At 40.6% G+C, this 21,196-nt stretch overlaps 1 protein-coding gene across 2 annotated transcripts in view; it reads left to right on the top strand.

Moving 5' to 3' along the window:
- The window catches only part of AKAP13 (A-kinase anchoring protein 13), a 324,337-nt gene that overhangs the window by 74,132 nt on the left and 229,009 nt on the right, over positions 1-21,196 (top strand). For both annotated transcript variants that reach the window (XM_055326518.1, XM_055326519.1), the window contains exon 2: positions 12,314-12,357. In XM_055326518.1, coding sequence (XP_055182493.1) covers positions 12,325-12,357 — 33 coding nt within the window. In that variant the 5' untranslated portion in view covers positions 12,314-12,324. The remainder of the gene's footprint in view (positions 1-12,313; positions 12,358-21,196) is intronic.

Genomic DNA, 21,196 nt, shown 5'->3' with positions numbered 1-21,196 from the left:
GTTCCTCTTAAATTGTTATGTCTAAATGCAAAACAACTGTAATGTCATCCATATTTAACCTAGCAATAATAACCTTATAATAATTTGATGAAAAGTTGCCTTCTTATATCATTCTTTTAAGCCATTTTCAATGAATTGATTGAATTGAATTAGAATTTGCAGGACTTTTTTTTGTTCACCTAGTAGTTGATAATTTAACTCGAGATCTAATCTAAAACCAATTCTTTATTTTAGTACTGTCAAACACTTGTTCTGTTTGTTTTGTGAAACAGTAGGTCTAAATTAAAGTGAACGAACTTTATTGATAATCAAATAGCCATGACTGTGTATAAGTCACATTTTCAAGATGCATGGATACTTCTGTGCTTGTGAGGACAGACTCAATTTCACTCTATATGTTACAAGTAGGAGAGATTACTGACAGATGTCATTCCTCTCTAGTGGTTGAGAAAGAGTTCTGTTATTTTAGGACACTGATACATTTTTGTCTTTAGATAGCAAAATTCTTGGCTAGAACTCTAATCAAGTTACCACAGGTTCTGTAACATGTTATAGTTAGTTCTCTATGGCATCTAGATTGCTAGAAGTGGGGTGATGATCTTTATGTGCTTTTAGTTGGCTGATCCTAGTTCATTCCACCTAAAAGATTTATCAGTGATTTTTATTTATTTAATTTTTTAAAAGTATGTTCTACGCCAAACGTGGGGCTTGAACTCAACTACTGGGAGATCAAGAGTTATATGTTCTTCCCATTAAACCAGCCTACCAGTGATCATTTTCTTTTTCCTTGTCCCTTTTCCCTTTCCGCTTTCCTTTCTTCGAGTGCCAGCACTAGTAGGGGGAAGAACAGAGGGGGAGAGATAAGCAGACGCTACATTGAGCATGGAGCCCAGTGCTGGGCTGGATCTCTCAACCCCTGAGGTAGATCTCTCAACTCTGAGGTCATGTCCCGACCTGACATAAAGAGTCGATGCTCAACAGACTGAGCCATCCAGGCACCCCTCCTATCAGTGATTTTTAAAAATACTCTCTGCTCACTGTATGTTATGAAAACAAGAATGACTCCTCAGGGAATAATTCAGGCCGGCGATGTTTTATGAATAGAAATTCTTCTTTAAAAATAAAATTTTTCATTTAAGAAGTTAATAAAATGATATTTTTTAAAAACCTGAGGGTTGCTGAAAACATTGGAGTTTCTGTGACTGTAGTCTTTCACTTAATTATTAAATACATGTTTTTCTTTTATTTGAAGTCTTTGTTCAAAACTTTTCCTCTGATTTTGAGATTTTTTAAAAAAGATTTTATTTTTTTATTCATGAGAGAGACACAGAGAGAGGGAGAAATAGACTCCATGCAGGGAGCCTGATGTGGGACCTGATTCTGGGACTCCAGGATCACGCCCTGAGCAGAAGGCAGACACTTAACCGCTGAGCCACCCAGGCATCCCATTGAGATGGTTTGTTTGTTTGTTTGTTTTAAAGACAAAACAAAAACGTCACTCTTCTTGTGTTTTACAATGTCATTATTCTCAAGATGTTAAAGATTCAATATCGAAGAACTACAGCAGGGGTGCCTAGGCAGCAGGGTGGGTTAAGTATCTGCCTTCAGCTCAGGTCATGATCCCCAGGTCCTGGGATGGAGCCCCGAATCGAATTGGGCTCCCTGCTCAGTGAGGAGTCTGCTTCTCCCTTTCCCCCTGCCCCCTCCCTCTGCTCCTTCTCACTTTCTCTCAAATAAATAAAATCTTAAAAAAAAAAAAAAGGAACAACAGCATTAAAGTATTTATCCTTGAGATAGAACCATTTTAGCAACTTTAAAAATAAAAGCTAACGTGGACTTTTCTAGCATCTCTTTCTAGTACCTCTTCCACCTGCCACTTGTGGGAATAATGTGGTAGTACTTTTATCATGTAATGTGTCCAAGAAGGCGGGCTGTGTGTCACTGTGAAATAACTTCCTAATGGAGTATCCACTGCAGGGTCTGGGCTTGGCCCAGTTTAGGTCATATAGCTTGATCAGGTCTGCATTTGTGTGAAACCTACTTGCCTATATTCAATCTTTCCAAATGGTTTATCATCACTTTAACCCATTGGGTTGCTTGCTTTTTAGATGGACAGAGGTTGGGAAGGATGAAGGAAGTAGAAGGGCTTGAATGAATTTGGCAGACCCTTTACCGGATATCTATTTTAACCCCCCCTGAAGTTAATTTACATAAAGCCCAGCTGTGCATGAATTTTTCTAAATTCAAAGTTTATTCTTACTACCATAGGGATAAGAATGTCAGCACTTACTGAATTGATGGTCTTGCTCTCCTGTGCCTGGACCTCCTGGCAGCTTACAGTTCCGTTTCCTTTGGATAACAGGATACAGCTGGAGGCAAGCTTCTCACCTGTAATAGCCATTTGGAGTTTTCTTCTCTATATAGATCTCTGCAAAGCAGCAGAAACCTTTTTTTTTTTCCAGGAAACCACAAGCCTGTGTTAAACACCAAAAGAGAATTGAAATAACATGTGCGTGTGTTCTTCCCAGAGGTACCAACCATCACATGAGAGAGAGCCTTGGTGTAGTGTTGAGCAGCTCTTTGCCCTCTCTTCTGCTTTGAGGTTTTCCAGTTAGATGATGCTGAATTCCTCCACTCTGGCCCCTTTGGTCCCTTTTACCTCTCTGGATGATTAAGCAAATTGATCCAGGCTGGTTTTCTTATCACTTGGCAGGATCCATATACTACCTTTGATGAGCTACTAGGTGAACGTTCTGGGACTAGACTGACTTATTTTTGGCTTTGATAGAATGGTTTTTATTCTTAAAGCTAGAGCTACGGATCCTTTGCTATCAAATAGTGCAGAAAGCTGCTGATTAATTTCTGTCTCTGATGTTCATATCAAGTATTTTAGTATTTATTGTGTGTGCAAGCACTGCTCCAGATGCTGTGGCAGGAGTGGTAGTGGTGGGACAGGAGGGCTGGAGAAGACGTGTACAGTGTGACAGCCTGGAATTAACAAGTTGAGAAGAAAAGGCAAGCATGGAAATGAAAGAGAAGAAAATGAAAGGAAAAAAAGTGACTTATTGCTGGCTGCTTGGTAATCTAACATTACCAACAATAATCCTGCTATCAGAATCATCGAGGATAGAGGGCATTATCGTGAGCAGAGTGTAAGGACTGGACCTAGCACAGTGCATGCCAGCAGTGTGTGCAGGGTACATTGGAGGGTGTGGGTTAGGAATACTAGCAAGGCTGCATAGACAAGCCACTGAACACAGTTGGGCGGCACCAGTCGGAGTGGTAGGGGAGCCTGGAGGGCTTCTGGGAGTTCACCAACAATAAAGGGCGTATTCAGTAGAGCCACCTCATCTGCTGGGGTCTACAGTTCTCTCCTGGACTCCCTTTGTTTAGAATTCGGGATCAGTGCTGTGGTGGCGGTGGTCCACAGGACGTGGGAGTTGGGTGTGATATGAGGTCAGTGCACACAGCTAATCCTGTCATTCATATGAGGCAGTAGGGACAGCAACTCACCGAGTGTTTTCTTGTTGCTTACTACCGTGTTAAACACTTTACACACATCTTTTATTCTTACTTTTATCCATTTTACAGATGAAAATAGTTTGGCAATGAAGTAACTTGTCCACAATAATAGAGTCTGAAGTGCCAAACTTACAACCAAATCCAAGTCTGTCTGCCTCCTTCTCTGAATTATATTGGCATTTTCGTTTTTATTCTTACATTATTCCACAAGAGGTTGTTAATTCTTAAATGCCAGCAGATTGTCTCCAACCTAGTAGTCATCTGTTCCTTTAATATCTTCATTTATTCATCAGAATGACTTATAGAGAATTAGTGTAAAATAAATATATATATATTTTATATATATATATATTTTAGAGAGAACATGGTGGATGGGGACGAGCAGAGGGAGGAGAGGGGATTTTTTTTTTAAAAGATTTTATTTATTTATTCATGAGAGATTCATAGAAAAGCAGAAACATAGCCAGAGGGAAAGAAGCAGGCTGCCTGTAGGGAGCCTGATGCAGGACTTAATCCCAGGACTCCGGGATCATGACCCAGATGATGATGATTCTTTTATATATATATATATATATATATATATATATATATACACACACACACACACACACACACACACACACATACATACATACATACATAGGAAATGTAGTGAGCTTACTCTTTCTGCTGGCAGCTGATGGCCTCAAGCTGCCCCTAATGTGTTTGTGGTTGCAGCCTCTGAGCTTAGGAACCTTGGGTTGCAGGACTCTACCTTTAGCCCTGGAGATTGGAAGCTCTACAGCGACTAAGATGGCTTAAATATGTTTCCAAAACTGTGATCACGTTTTATTTTTAAGCTTTTCTTTCCTTTTCTTGAGTCAGGGCAGATCTTAGTACCCTCTCCTAGCACTCTGTAAAGAACAGAGGTTGGTACCTCAGAAGAACCTTTCTGAAGGACTGCTTGCTACTGTGTAGGCAGGCAGAGAGTGAGCTACAGAATGAGAATAGTATTTCAGGAAGGTTGAGTCAGAGGAGCAAGTGGAGCATGGAGAGATTTTCTCAAGGTGATAAGGCCCTAGCACTCTGGTCTACAAGCTGAGGCAGGCCGGCTGGCAGTGATTCCCACTTGGGGAGGAAGGTGGTGTGGGCTGCTTCTGAGACCCCCCTTCTAATTGTAAAGTCCTGTGGCCAAAAGGGTTTGGCTGGGGTTTGGGACACAGACTCCAGGGCCTGCAGAACTTGACTGGGAAGTCAGCCATCGCTTGCTGCATCTCAGGGAAGCCATGGGGGGAAGGCTGGCCTTATTACTTGTGACCCACATGTACTTGCCGGGTTTGAGTGTAGGCTACATGATTATAGACTTCTTCCAGTGCAACTTTTTGTGAATCTTTGGACCTGCAGTTGTGAAAGGATAGAAAATTTAGCTGAACTGTAAAAAAAAAAAGGGTAAGAAAAAGAATGGTCAGAAAAGGAAAAAAAAAATCAAAGACACAAATTTGGTTGATGCCAGTGCCATCATAAGGCTGTAAGATCTTTAGGGTAGAGTGGGGTCACAGTGGTTTGTCTGTTTTCTTCTCTCCCTTCATTGGCCAAGTGTCTTTGAGGTGTGTGGATTTACCTGAGTCATCTCCTTTGTCCTCTCCCTCTTCAGCCCCCTGCTTGCACTTCTCATTCTGATCAGTGCTCAGCAGCTCACTGTGCTGTGTTGTCCTTGCAGGCACTGCTCCATCTGCTATGGGCTGCTTCTGTGTCCACCCGGTGAAACTTGCCTCACAGTTGATCTCCAGTAAATTGTGTGAGGGCTTCCTAGGTAGTTTATTCTTCTTACTTGACCCTTGTAACATTTTTATTATTGCACTTATAATACTGTAACATAATGATCCATTTACATCTGTATGTCCTTTACTAAATTGGTAGGGTAGTGTATTATTTATCTCTGGCACTCAGCAGCTCACTGTACATGGAATATTTTGGGGGCTCAGAAACATAAAGAGATTATCTACCATCACTGAGTCTTTTTGTGCCAGGCAGATATTAAAAACATAAATAGAAAAAAAGGAGGCCCTAAGTACTGAAAAGTTACGGTGTATTCTCCTATATGAATTTCAGAGTAAACTCTGAGTATAAGAAATCAGAGGCCTGATTTTAAATTAAATTCTTTCATTATTATTTTGGTAAGAGTTCTGAGTTTTTTTATTCCATGTTAATTTGATTATTTGTGTGTGTGTATTTTTGCCCTAAATTCAGGATCATTTTGCCTATTGGATAATTCAGCACTGATAAATAGTAAATGAGTGAATGTGGGTGTTAGTGTTTTGGTTGTTTGGGTTTCAGTTTTAATCGGCTGTGTTTGTTTTTCCTGTGAGTATTGCCCTGTGTTCTACTCTTCTTTCTTATCCTCTCCTACCTTCCTGCCATGGGTCCCCTTCCCCCTCTCACTCCAGTTGTGACCAGTGCTTCACTTTTTTCTTGGTGATTTTTAGGAGTACAATGTCATGAGATAGTGGGACACAGAAGCCTAGCTTGTGCCACAAGAGAATCAGACACATGTTCTGGGTCTCAACACCATTGTTTCCCCATGTGTGGGCCATGATTCAAAAGCAAAAACACCACCAGGTCTAGTTTCCTGATTTGGTGGGCTAGAATCCATATTCTTTAACAAGGCCTCTGATACTCATGTGCCCTAAAGTTTGAGAATCAGTGTTTAAAGCTAAGTGCTCAGTTATTAATGCAGCTGTAAACAGAAAAAGACAATTAGGCTCCTGTAAGATTTCCTCAATCCCTTATTCAGGAAATGTATTGGTACCTGTAGTACTTTGTATGTATGGATTTTGTAGAACTTGGCATCTGCAACAGGAAACGCCTCTTCGCTCTATGTACCCTGCTGCTTTTCCATTGTTCAGAATTCCCTGTTCCCACCCCCAACGAGTACATAACATGTTTATAGCCACCAGCCCAGACTCCTTAGGAATGAAGGAAGGAGTCTTTGGATCCTGTTATTTTCCTGAAGAGCAGAACACTATTTTACAAGAATCCAGAGTATGTATTGTCATTTCCATGTTAACCCTCACCCCAAATTTTTGTGGGTTTCCATGGATTTACCATAGCACAGTTTTAGCAGAATCCCAGGCCGTGGAAATTCATTTGAAGCACATTTTGCAGTGCAAGTATCCTGCAGGTACAAACCCTTTATTTACTCTTGGCTGAGTCTCAAACAGCTGCCCTCCTTTTTTTGGGACTGGGGTTGATTGTGAAGGTGGTTTGCACATCTTGTAGATTTGGAAGCTTCCCTGTTGTGAATGACAAAAACCATGTCCATTGAAGTGATAAGTTCAGCAGACCTGGACAGCTGATCCTTAGGAAATGGCATGTGGTCAGGAAGCTAACAGATTCAGGGAGTTTGCAGGTCTCCCTGTAATTCCCGATGTAATGTTGGGCTTTTGGTCCCCCCCCCCCTCCCTTCAGGGACATTTCATTAAGAGTGGAGCATGTGTTATGTTTCTTTAGTATACTATGCAGATATGGCTAGAAAATAAGTTTGATTTATATTTAGATACATATGAGTACAGACATTGTTACTCTAATTGCTTTTCTTTTATCGGCTCTAGGGAGCATTAGTAAAGATTGTAGATTTATTTCTTCAGTTTGCACATTTAAGAAAAATGTCTTTTTACTTAATTCCAGTTCAGTTGTGACACCCTGAATGACAGGGGACTTGAAATAGTTGTGCTCTGTATAATGTCTTCTTTCAGACTACAAAAGTAGTATCTGTTCAGTGTCTGAATAGTTAGGATTAAGAAACAGATAACTTAATGAAAATTGGCTGTTATTTTCAGAAATATGTGTGTTTAACATTTTTGTTATTTTGTTCCTCCAGATTCTTTTCTACGGTTATTTTGTTATTTTGTCTTAAAATTGTGATTTACCCACCAATGTGTTTTTAGATAAATGCATCTCTGGATACCTGATGCCTTTTATCTTGACCACTTACGGTTTTCCAAGTATTTTCCTTGGTAGTCTCCATTGAGATCTGTGTCTGGCACTTTGCTAAGCACTTCACTTGGATTCTCTCCTTTAATTCTTCCACTGACACCATGCTGTAGGCAGGAATTCTTATGCTCTCACTGCACATAAAGAGACTGAGGTTACACAGTCCACTGACTTACTTGCTCAGGGTCATACAGTTAATCACTAGAGAACTTGGGATGCCCGCCCACGTAATTTGATTGCTGGCCTAGAGGATATTGTATAAGCACTCTAGAACTTCGCTGTGCTGAGAAATCTTTTCTAGCTGAAAATATATGAGCCCTCCAGAGTGATTGCATGGGGACACCCTGCTTCTTTAGCTTATTAAGAGGTATTTTGTTAGGTTTTGATCTGTAGTTGGCACTCTAGGGGAACACTGGCTGAATCTAGTCCACTGTCTCCTTTTGTAAAGAGTTTTATTGGAACATGGCAACACCTATTCATTTACTTATTGCACCAGAAAACCTATGACCTGGCAAAGCCTAAAATGTTTACCATCTAGCCTTTTAAAGAAAATGTTTGCCAGTCTCTGCTCTGGACACCAGTCATTATAAAGGCATGTCATTTTTTGGTAGCTTCTGGTAGTTTTGCGTTCATTTGTTCAGGCACTCTGGTTGGTAGAATTGTTTACTCTTCGTTAGTCCCCCCCCAAACCAACCAAATAGCCCCTCCCACCTTATGCCTGAGTTTCCTTGTGATCCTTTAGAGCAACTGAGTTTCTTCAGAATCCTTTGCAGATAGTGCGACCTGTAAACGATTCCGGAACTTTTGCCTCTGTTAACCTGTGTAAGCACTGCATATCCCACACTGATCGCTGATCCTTCTGATGATGCTGTGCGCCTGGTGCCCTGTGAGGGAAAGGCTGGTGAGCGTTCGTTCTGAAGTGCAGGGAGAGGTCGTAGCCTGTGTCTGCTTGTCCAGCAGCACCCTGCAAGCTGCCAGAGAATTGTCAGAGAACTGCTCTGACATCACTGAGACTGTTGCATTCGGGGTGGAGAAATCCTGCTTGGACATAAAGTGAATGTGTTGCTATTGTACAACAGTAAACTATTCCTTTTGCTTTCTTTCGGCATTTTGCAATAAAATGGAAAATGTGAGAAGAATGAAAACACTTAATTACTGAGTTTGTTTTTATTCTTCACCCTGCAGATTTATGACTGGACAGAATTCTAGCCGGATCCTGCTGAGTGGCAGATTTGGTGAACATACTTGAAATCACATCATTTCAGTGTTTGAATTTTTTTTAAAGATTTTATTTATTTATTCATGAGAGAGACACACACACACACAGAGAGAGAGAGAGAGGCAGAGACACAGGCAGAGGGAGAAGCAGGCTCCATGCAGGGAGCCCGACATGGGACTTGATCCCAGGACTCCAGGATCACGCCCTGGGCCAAAGGCAACGCTAAACCGCTGAGCCACCCAGGGATCCCATAAGTGTTTGAATGTTGATATTTCCATTTCATAGTCTTTCAAATGGTGTGCAGCTTTTAGTGTCCCACCACGTCTGTCATGTGTTGTCCTAGTGTTATGTGAAAGGAGCCCAGGGAAGTGTGGACTTGGTCAACATCATTCACTAGTGTCTGGGTAAGAACGAAATTGTAGGGTTCTTCTCTCTGAAAATTCCTTGATGAAATCATTAGTGGACAGAGTGCATTCCTTAACTTTCCTTTTGGGAAGGCTTGATGAAGAATCTGTAGACAAAGCAAAGACTTTCAGTTGGGGCTTAGAGAATAAATTTGTTTTTTTTTTTTTTTTTTTTGTATGTTTACTCTGACCCAAAGGCTGCCTTCCTGCAATAGGCTTCTTTCAAAAATACAGTTGTCAAGTAAAGTAAGCACACTTAAATGTGTAGAGTTGGGCACTATATGTAGCAAGTTTTCTGGTGGCTTAGTGTCAAAACTGTTCTGAGTGCTGGAGCCAGTTTGGGGGTCTGGAACCCTCTCCACATGTTACTTCTGTCAAACACTTCTTAATCTCTTAGATTTTCATGGGGTAAATGTCACCTCAGAGAGGCCTTCCCTCAGTACCATGTTTAAAACATTTTGTTCCTCTTTTTCATTTTCCTCCATAGAACTTATCACTGAAAACCATTTATTTTACTGTCATATTTAAGTGTGTTACTCTCTACAATAAAGCTCTGTGAAGGTTGGGAATTTTGTCTCTATTCCTTCTATACCCTCAGTGCCTCAGTACCATGCCTGGTACATTGTACAGGCACAGCAATTAACAGCAATGGAGTCGTCTGTCTCTGATATTTGTAGAACAGGCACTAGAGGTGAAATGAGCTAGTTTCTGAATTGAGGTCATTCAGGAGATCCTGAAAAGCACATATTTGGGCATCAGATGGGGTTTGATTCTGGGCTCTCCTACTTCTTAAAGTTGGTAATAAGTAACTTAGTCATTGAAAGACTTGATTTTTTTTTTCACCAGTGAAATGGGGAAAATGTCTTTGTACAGGGATTAAAGATAATGTTGAACATAAAGTTCTGTAAATATTAGGCCTGTCTTTTCTCTTGTGTGTCAGTGTTGAAGAAGCTGAAGCAATCTGAATTTACCAATCTGTTGCTTCTGGGGTCATTGCCTTGATGACTTCTGACAGCTTTATTCTTTCAACAGCCTCTGTTGCCAGCATAACAATGACCTGTCCCTTTGACCAGTGTGGGAGGACAGACACTTTGTCATTCCTCTTTAATCCTCATATCAGAACAACTTGTATGGGTTCTGGCTTTGATATATGTTTAGGCGAGTTCATAATACCAAACAGTTGAGATGCATCAGCCCTTCCTGAGGGCCATGTGAGTTCAACCAGCCCTTTTATCCAAACGCAGCGGCAGCTGCTCAAATAGGTTGATGTCTGTGGTCTTTGCAAACTAAGTTGTCATAAGTTTCTTGGCAGATGAAGAAACATCAGAGGGCCAATAAGTCACTAGTGTGTCTCCCTAGATTTCTCCACTTGTTATGGGTTACTGAAATGTTAATTCCTGTTTTAGTTTCCACGGATACTTCTTGAGGGGAACACTTCAGAAGTTAAGGCAAATTGGTTTATAAAGTTATAGGTTCTTTTAGTCCTTTGTCCCAGGCAAGTCTGGACATGATCTGGAAAGCTGATTAAAAGGCTAGTGAGCACAGTGAGCTTAATTTTAAATTAAATGGATATTTAATGCATTGAGAAAAGTACTCAAGCACTTTGTTTTTTCTTTTCCATCCATGCTTTCTATTTGAATTTGATGGACTGGAGATCTCCCTTATTTTTCTACTAAATGAGTTATTGGTACATTTCTCAAGTTTGGTTTTCACTGTGGATTTTTGGAGGTGATTTTAGCACCTAAGGGTACAAAAATCATTCCATGAAAACAGGAAGGAAAGTGCCAAGAAGCCAGGAGGTGTCTCAGTGCGGGGAGTGGGCCAGAGAATGAACAGGGGTGGATGTGGAGGTGGTCTGCCAATGTGGCCGAGCCCCCAGGCTGTTGGCAAAACATGCTGAAAAGCCTGTGGCCTGCAAGTGGTTGGGGGATGACTGGGTTTAGGAGCCCGATTATAGCTTTGGTTTTTGTTTTTTTTTTTCCCCTAAGTGTGTGTTAACTGCTTTTTGGGTGAGCCTTGATCTTGGACATACACATACCACAGCCTGACCAAACTGGCAGATCTGGGAGGATTTCAGTGTCGGGAGGATTCTGTTACTTAGATTACACATGGTTGCTGAGGCATTCATTGCTCTTTATTCTAAACATTTAGCCATTGATAAGCTGCTGTTAGTGCTATTTGGATTTCAATTTACTGTTAGGTTTTTGTAATCTGGTAGAACACAAAGAATGTGATTTTATCTATTTTTTGCATGTGCGAATGACATTTCTGTACTGTTGTTTATACTACTGGTTAGTTACTGTGTGCCTTAATTTAATCCATTTAACTTATTATGAGTAAGAAACTTTCTTAGATCAAATTATAATCACGTCCTTTGGGGTCTACCTCTCTGACTCCTACGAGGACAAAATCAGCTTATACTCAAATTCAGGGTGTTTGGAAAAGGGCCTACCATCCTGAAGTCCACAGTTCTGGGCCATGGTATTTTAACTTGAAGCTCCTGGTCAAATCTCCAAGTTAAACCTTGAGAGCATGCTGTTTTTGATATTCAGGAGGGTATTAGACAATCCTACGAGTCTTCTCTAAAGTTCTTCCTAAGATTTTTGCGAGCATTCATTTAATGAAGATAACAGTTGGGAACCGAGCTATTAATTTTGAGCGGGGGTGGGAGGGGGTAACAGCGTGTATATGGTGGAGGCCAGCCGTATCTTCCCTTCTTTGCAGGGTATCCTCCCTTCTCTGTGGGCAGACAGGAAGAGTGTGCTCTGGCCCACTGTACCCTTGTCCCCAACTCCCTGGTGAGGCTGGAGGAGGCCCTGGCCATGCAGCACTTCTTGAATTTGGGCAATTATGTAAAAGTATAACTGAATGTACACTGGTTTTACTTTGGTAAGTGCATTTAATACCCTGTTGGTTGTTGAAAATTCTCCTAGGACAGTGGAGCCTTTTGTGTTTATTTTTCAATCAGAAAGTCTTTCTCCCCAGTCGAAAGGATTGAAGTGAGGCTATAAGAAGTTTTGCAGTCCTTGACCTTCTAGCCTTCCCTAACCTCTAAGGAAAGCCAGGCATCCAACAACCTCAGACTTCTGATTGTGTTCATATGGCCATACGTGACATAGAGCATTTGCAGCTTTTATATTTTTTTGGTGATAGCTTTTAATTTCATTCTCACTTATTTCTTCCTTTTCTGTTTCAGTGTCCTGGGTCATGAAACTTAATCCACAGCAGGCTCCATTATATGTGAGTAAATCATGAGATTTCTTATTTCATACTCATCTCTGCCTTTTATTTGTTATGAGGAAACTCAGAAATGCTCTCATGTGCTTATCACAGGAATTTTTAACCATCTACATGAGTAGTGTACTTCAGAAATTGAATTTGATTTGGCAAATGCTAAATGACTCCTGCATGGCTGGCACTGAGCTGGGAACAACGAATAGCTGTAAGATGTGTGAGGTAAACTTGTCAGGTGGCAAGCGGCACATCAAACAGTTGCACGGTCCTACAGAACGATGCCTATGCCAATGCCTATGCCATGGCTGCTTCTTTTCACTGTCAGCACATTTACAGAAACGTGCTGTGGAGATCTTCCTGCTGCCATTGGGAGTTACCCTGTGTTGCAACTAGGTGGCACTCTGTCATTGGTGAGAGTGCTGTTTACATTAGGGCTCGGGTGGAAGCTGATAAATCATCTCCCGAAAGTGAGGCAACTATCAGATGAAGTGGATAAGTCAATGAATCAAGGCTGGAAAAGGTAAAGTGTAGGTGATTCTTTTTTTCTTTTTAATTACCAAGAGAGTGCATTAGCTGCATGAGGGTGGTGAAAAATGGTGAGGGGTCCCCTCAGGGGTGTGGATAGATAGAGCTGCCAGAGGCCAGCGGATATTGGATTGGTGTGGTCTGGAGAGAGTGAGGAAAATGTCATTGATGGGACAGTATGTTGGAGATGAAGAAGCATTTGGTTGGATGAAAAGTCCCCAGAATTTGTTCAAGACCTAAGACAGATAGTCGAGGGGATGAGTGACTGTGAGCATGGTATTTGATGCACGGTGGAAGGGTGGGCACTGGAAATGGCCCAGCTGCATTTGTGTTGAGGAGTAATGAGAGAGAAGTCTATAAAGGGTATCAGAGGTTAGCTGTGAAGGCAAAGATGTGAGAGCTCCTGAGGTACCTTCAGTGGGGTTATTTTAAATCTGTCAGTTTTATGCACTTCTTTATTTTAAGCCATATGATGTTAGTAATAGTCCTGTACCTGTCTAGCATACAACATTCATGCGATCACTTTTCTACACAGATGATTTTTATGTTAAATGTAACCCATAAAGAAAATATATGCATTCTTAGAAGGCATTTTATGTATTTCTTTCCAGACTACTTAGAGAGAATGTATTATGTTCAACAGTGGGTTTGCACATGAACTGAACACCTTGGACTTTTAAAAACAGCTCTTATTGAGATATAATTCACACACCATAAAACTCACACATTTAAAGTCTGCGATTCAGTGGTTTTTAGTGTATTCACAGTTGTGTAATCATAACTGTCATCTAACTTGAGAAGATTTTCTCATCCCGAAAAGAAACTACTTACCTCTTAGTAATTACTCACCATTCCCTGCCTTTTCCCAGCCCCTGGCAACCACTTACCCACTTTCTGTCTTTATGGAGTTACTTATTCCGCAAATTTCATGTAAATGGAATCATACAACACGTGGATTTTTGTGACTGGCTTCTTTTCCATAGTGGAACATCTTTAATTAAGGTACATGTTAAAGCAACTTTGTTCCTTTTTATTGATGGGTAATACTCTGTGGTATGGCTGTGCTACATTTTATTTCTCTGTTCATTAGTTGATGGCCATTTGGCCTATTTCCACTTTATGGATATTACGGATGATGTCGCTATGAGCAGCAGTTTTTGATAGACTTTGTATTTTCATTTTTCTTGTGATTGGACTTAAGAGTACAATTGCCTGCTTACATGATGACTCTCTGTTTAACATTTTGAGGAGTTGCCACGGTTTCCTCAGTTGCTGTACTGTTTTATGTTCTCATCACCAATGTTGAGGATCTGTGTCTCCAAATTCTTACCAGCACTTGATGTTACCTGACTTCTGGATTGTTGCCATCCTGGTGGGTGTGAAATGATAACTCATTGTGGGTTTTTTTTTTTTTTATTAAACATTTTATTTTTACTTAGAGAGAGAGCAGAAGCGGGGTGAGGGGCAGAGGGAGAAGCAGACTCCCTGCAGAGCAGGGAGCCTGACATGGGACTCAATCTCAGGATCCTAGGATCCTGACCTGAAACAAAGGCAAATGCTTAACCAACTGAGCCACTCAGGCTCCTGCTTATTGTGGTTTTGTTTTGCATTTCTCTAGTGGCTAATGATTGTGAGCATCTTTTTAGATCCTTTTGCCCATTTATATGTCTTTGAAGAAATGTTTATTTGGATTCCTTGCTTATTTTTAATTTTCTTTATTGTTGAATTTTAAGTGTTCTTTATATATTCTGGATTCAAGTCCCTTATCAGATAGATGGCTTGCAAAAACTGTTGCCCACCATAAGGATTATCATTTCATTTTGTTGATGGTACCCTTTGAAGCTCAAAAGTTTTTAATTTTGATGATGTCCAAATTACCTGTTACTTCTCTTACTACTTGTCCTTTTGGTATCATATCTACAAAAGACTTTGCCTAACTCAGGGTCACAAAAAAATTTAACCTCCTATGTTTCCTTTTAGGAATTTTATAGTTTAAGCCCTTACATTTAAGTGTATGGTTCTGGAATACATTTTTTTGTATGCTCTAATGGAGGGTTCCATCTTCATTTTTTCATATATGGACATCTCGGTGTCCTTGCACCATTTGTTGAGAAGACTTCTTTCTACATTGAATTTTCTTGGGCACGCTTGTTGAAAATTTATCATAAATATAAAGAATTACTTCTGGACTGTTAAGTCTCTTCCTTTCCAGTATGTCATCTTTAATTTCTTTAGCAATGATTTACAGTTTTCAGTGTATACAAACCTTGTACTTTATTTTAATTCTTCTTGATGCTATTGCAAATTACAGTTTTCTTAATTTCATTTTCAGATTGTTCGTTAGTGTATAGAAATAGTTGATTTTTTTTTAAAGATTTTATTTATTCATAGAGATGCAGAGAGAGAGAGAGAGAGAGAAGCAGAGACAAAGGCAGAGGGAGAAGCAGGCTCCACGCAGAGAGCCTGACGTGGGACTTGATCCAGGGTCTCCAGGATCACGCCCCGGGCAGCAGGCGGCGCTAAACCGCTGCGCCACCGGGGCTGCCCACAGTTGATTTTTATATATTGATCTTACAACCTCAGCCTTGCTGAACTTGTTTTATTGGTTAAAAGTTATTTATTTATTTATTTTTAAGATTTTATTTATTTGAGAAAGAGTGAGTGAGAGAGAAGGAGCCAGGGGAGGAGCAGATGGAGAGGGAGAAGCAGACTCTCTGGACTCCAGGATCAGGACCTGAGCTGAAGGCAGACACTTAACCAACTGAGCCACCCAGGTGCCCCGGTTAATAGTTTTTTAATGGATCCCTTAGATTTTCCTGTATACAGATCATAATCCTCCGAAAATACAGATAGCTTTCTTGCTTTCCTATCTAGAATGCCTTTTCTTTTTCTTTCCTGATTGCCTGAGTAGAACTTCCAGCATAGTGTTGAGTAAAACTGATGAGAGCAGATATCCTGGCCTTGTTTCTGATGTTAAAGGGAGAGTACTGGGTCTTTCACCATTAGGATTAGGTATGATGTTGTTAGCTATGAGTTTTTCATAGATGCATTTATCAGGTTGAAGAAGTTCCCTTCTGTTCCTAGTTTGAATATTTTTATCATGAAAGAGCATTGGATTTTGTCAAAGTTTTTTTTTTTTCATCTGTGAGATGATCATATGGCTTTTTTTTTCCTTTTATTTATTTTTTTTAAAGATTATTTATTTATTCATGAGAGACACAGAGAGAGAGAGAGAGAGAGGTAGAAACACAGGCAGAGGGAGAAGCAGGCTCCATGCAGGGAGCCTGACACAGGACTCAATCCTGGGTCTCCAGGATCACGCCATGGGCAGAAGTTGGCACTAAACCGGTGAGCCACCCAGGCTGCCCTTTTTCCTTTCTTTTCATTGGTATAGTTTATTAGGTTGATTGGTTTTGAATGTTAAATCAACCTTGCATTCTTGGAATAAATCCTATTTTGTCATATATAATCCTTCTCATATGTTGCTGAATTTGGTTTGCTATATATAGTTTTATGTCTATACATAAAAGATAGAGTCTAGTTTTCTTCTGATGTCCTTGTCTGGCAGCATATGATTCCCAGATATGTCCATGACTTAATCTCCAGAACCTGTGACTATTTCTCTTACTTGGCAAAAGGGACTTCACAGATTTGATTAAGGGTCCTGAGATGCGAGCTTCTCTTGAATTATCTAGGTAGCCCAGTCTAATCACAAGGGTTCTTAAAAGTGAGAGAGGAGAATCACAAGTCAGATTTGTAGATGCTACACTGCTAGATTTGAGGAAGGAAGGGGCCATGAGCCAAGGAGTGCAGCCTCTGGAAACTGGAAAAAGCTAGGAAAGTTTTTCCTTAGAGCCTCTCAGGGTACCCAGCCCTACAGACAGACATCTTTATTTTAGCACAATGAAAGTTGTTTCAGACATTTGACCTCCAGAACTGTAAGATGAGAAATTAGTGTCAGTTTAAGCCTCTGAGTTTGAGATGATTTGTTGTAACAGCAGTAGGAAATGAATATAGTCGTAGTTTGGAAAAATTAATTGATGGCAGCATGAAGGATAATTTAGGGGAGAGTAGAGGCAGAGAGACCAGTTTGAAGTTTTCTGATTTTGCCATCATGGCATCTGAGAACTCCAGAGTTAATGAGGACCGTGGGCGTTATGTGCCTCTCTGTTGTGGAGTGGGGACACAAGTTCTGAAGATGATGTGATGAGGTGGTACAGCTAATCCATGAAAAAAATTACGATTTAATTATGTGCCTCTCTGTTGTGGAGTGGGGACACAAGTTCTGAAGATGATGTGATGAGGTGGTACAGCTAATCCATGAAAAAAATTACGATTTAAATCTGTATTTTTGGGCTTAGTCATAGAAACTGCTGTAAAGCGTGTTAAGCATAAAAAAAGCTTCATTCTGTTAGGGAAGCAAGGCTCTTTAGAAATGAGTTCTAAGAAATATTCTTAATAAAGGAAGTTCTTCTAATTGGGCAGGCCAAACTGAAGAAAATTTTAACTTCAGATTTTAAGTATGCCTGTCTGCAAGAATACTTAGGGGTAATTTGTTATCAATTTTTTAAAAGGAGGGTGACAGTGTATCTTGTTTTCAGTGAATGGAGTCAGGTCATGGGCATTTCTGCTATTCTGGTAAAGAGAGGTATCTGTTATATTCTGTGTCCAGTGGACAGGGGGTCACTTCTCTGCACCCAGAGGAAGAAGGAAGAAGCGAAAGAAGAGAAAGTATGTTCAAGTTTTTCTTTCAGTTTATATTTGGGATCTGCCAGGGGTTAAGTATTGGCAGAAGAGAGAAAACTCTTCCTAACTAAGAAAAAACACTGGATTCTGAGAACTTTTATCTGTAAGAAAGGAAAAACTAGCTGGATTACAAATATTTTACTTAGTCTTTGAATAAAGATGTATCCAGAAGACGTTACAATAATTAAAAACGTAGGAAGGTTTCCAAACTGTGCAGGTGGCAGTACCATTGAATGTTTGCATGGGGCCATTTTAATGAATTCTTTTAATGACTTGTGCACAATGGTATTGGGGACAGTGGCCTGGAACTCGAGAGCCCAGGCACGTAATGTGGCTGTGCCTGGGTTTTCGTGTCTTGTCAGCCCTGTGTTCCCACTAGGGCCTCTGAGGCTCCATGGAGGCACTGATATCGCCAGATGAATTGCTGAGAATTGAAGGGTTACAGACTTAGACAAGTTGAGAAGTGTCTGTCTAGGTGACAGGGGCCTAGAGAGTTTAGTGGGAGTAGACATGGAGAGGCTGTGTCAAATGCAAGAAGTATTTTTGAAAAAGCAGCAGGACCAAACAATAGGGGGAGGAATGAAAGAAAAGTAGGACAGTTGATTGAGAATTTGAGTGCGAGTGACAGCTGATGCAATTGCCAGATACGGAAAAGAAGTGCTGAGCTTGTTCTCCAGGCATGTTGAAGGGTATCTTGTCGACTGCTGGAAGGATGGGCATGGAACTGGAAATTCATTCTTTCATTCAGGTGCCTGCTTTGCTCCAAGCTCTGTTCTGGATACTGAGATTTTGCTATAAACGAAACACAAGGGACTCTGTTCTCAAGGTACTTGTATTAATGTGAGGAGAAGGCAGACAACTCATAACCGGGAAAACACATCAGGAGGAAAAACTTTACAAAAATGAATATAACATGATGTGATGGTGCCAGACTCAGGACTGTTTTAGGTTGCATGATCAGGGAAGGTGTGCCATTTAAGCTGAGATGTGGGGGCGCCTGGGGTTTCAGTGGTTAAGCATCTGACTCTTGGTTTTGGCTCAGGTCACAATCTCAGGATTGTGAGATCTAGCCCCGTGTAGGGCTCCACACTCAGCGAGGAGTCTACTGGAGATTCTCACTCTCCTTCTGCCCCTCCTGGTCTAAAATAAAATACAATAATATAAATCTTTAATCTGGGACCTGAATGACAAAAGGAGCCAGCCATGCAAAGATGTTGACATGGTGTTCTAGCCCAGGGGAATAGGTGTACAACAGGTGTACAGGATCTAAAGTGAAGAGGCCTGGCTTGATAGATTTGAGGAACAGAAAAAACAGTGGCTGAGGCTCAGAACAATGTGAGAGTGGGCACCGTCTTTCCTTATGGAAGAGGTCAGTGACTGAGGGAGGAGGTGAGGGGAAAAGCCTGATGGAGGATTTCACGGACAATGGGCCACCTCCCTGGGTCTGTCTTTCTTCATGCCCGCTTCCCAGCACAGCGCTCATCTCTGAGTCAGGTGCACTGAAGACTGTAGCAGCTCCCATGGCTTGGGGTCAAGTCAGACCTCTTAGGGATTGGGGATTTGTCCTAATGTAGAGATGTTGGCCCTGAGCAGACCCACTTCTTAGGCAGTTTAAACACAGTATTTTGGAAACAGAGTTTGGGCACGTTGTGGTTATCTTTTAAGATCCATGTTTTCAATGTAAATTGGATATTTTTTGAGTTGAAGAACATTTTCTTTAGCAGATTTGGCTCTCACTTTAGAGTATAATAAAAAAAAGTGCTCATTTTTAATAATACTCTTTTATGACTGAATTGCTTCTTGGGAGAAAAACTTTTCCAAATTACTTGTTACTGTCAGTCCATTTATGAACTTAAAGGATGTGTGATATGATTTAAGAGTAGTCCTTTCACTTTGTGGTTTTCTGTGAATACTTCCCCTGCTGGTGTGACACTCATTTGCATACACCTATATATTTCTGGATAATACATGGATATGCAAATACACTCATTTGCATGCACCTATTTCTGGATAATAGCTTCTTAAAAACGAGTCCCTATTAGTATAGTCCTTCTAGTTTACAAAAGCACTTTTACATGTGTTATGCCCTTTGGTTGTCCCAGCATCCAGGTGAGGGTGAAGAAGCCACATTGTGACCCTCATCATACTAAGGGAACAGCTCAAAATGGCTCATCTAGTAAAATGCAAAAGGTAGGGCTTTACCCAGAAATCGTGGTTCTCAGACCCATTTTCTTTCTTTTGTAGACCAAGCTGTCTCACACAGTTTTCCATAAAACACAAATATCACAGCACTTAATATGCTAGAGACTTGTACAGGTAAAGCCCCCCCCCCCTTTTGAATAAGTAACCCAACATTCATCTTCCATTTCTTGTGTTTTTAAATTTTTTTTAAAAAAGATTTTATTTATTTATTTATTCACCCCACACACACACTTGTGCAGAGACACAGGCAGAGGGAGAAGCAGGCTCCATGCAGGGAGCCTGATGTGGCACTTGATCCCAGGACTCCAGGATCATGCCCTTGGCTGAAGGCAGGCGCTAAACCACTGAGCCACCCAGGGATCCCCTAAATATTTTAAATGTTTTATGTAAGTTCAGATTTATAGGGAGGTTACAAGAATACCACTTCGTTTCTACCCCTTTCTTACTAACAGCATTTAATCACATTTACCTATTACATATTTTTGAATTGTTTGAAAGTTGTAGACATTCTACCCTATTCTCTCCCTATTTCAGCATATATTTCCTAAGAACTAGGACATTCTCTTTCATAACCACAGTGCAATTAGCAAAAACAGGAGTTACAACATTGATGTAATAATACCCTTATGTAACGTAAGTCCATATCCAAATTTCTCCAGTTATCCCAATAATGTCCTTTATAGCATCCTTCTCCTTGCCCCTCCCTTCCGCTCCCCTCCCAGTTTAGGATCTAATCCAGGATTACACATTGTATTTATTTATATCTCCTTAGTCTCTTAATCAGGAACAGCTCTTGTGCCTGTCTTTCATGATATTGACATTTTGGAAGAGTATAGGTCAGTTGTTTTATGTAGTAGTTGGGGTTTATATGGTGTTTTTCTCCATATTTTAGCTGGAATACTACTTAAAAGATGCCCTTCCTGGCATACCATGTTAGGACACCTGACACATTCTTGTTGGATTATTGGAGATGTTAACTTTGATCCCTTGGTTGGAGCGGTGTTAAATTGGCTTAGTTTAATTTATCTGTTCTGAAGGAATTAGACATTTTTTAGAGACAGTGTAATTCTTCACTTCTCCCCTCTAATGCTGTTATTGGCTTGGAAGTACTTTCTGCATATTGGATTTTCCTAAAATGGGCACCCTTGTTTTCTGTAAGGTGTACCTTTGAATGTAGATGGAAGGGCTCATGTTAACAGAGAGCTCACTGTAATTAATTGCTTGAGGTTTGAACAGAGCATTGTCTCTGCCCTTGTGGATACACACAGGCTTTTCAAATAAATGTAGTTCTCGTCTAAGCTGTTCCAAGCACATTTCACATGGAACATAGTAGGCACTCAGTGAACATTTGTTGAGCAAGTGAATGAAATTC

Source organism: Nyctereutes procyonoides, unplaced genomic scaffold (genome assembly GCF_905146905.1).
Source record: "Nyctereutes procyonoides isolate TBG_1078 unplaced genomic scaffold, NYPRO_anot_genome, whole genome shotgun sequence".
NCBI lineage: Eukaryota > Metazoa > Chordata > Mammalia > Carnivora > Canidae > Nyctereutes > Nyctereutes procyonoides.
The sequence above is the reverse complement of the archived record's forward strand: the minus strand, read 5'-3'. Positions and strand labels throughout refer to the sequence as shown.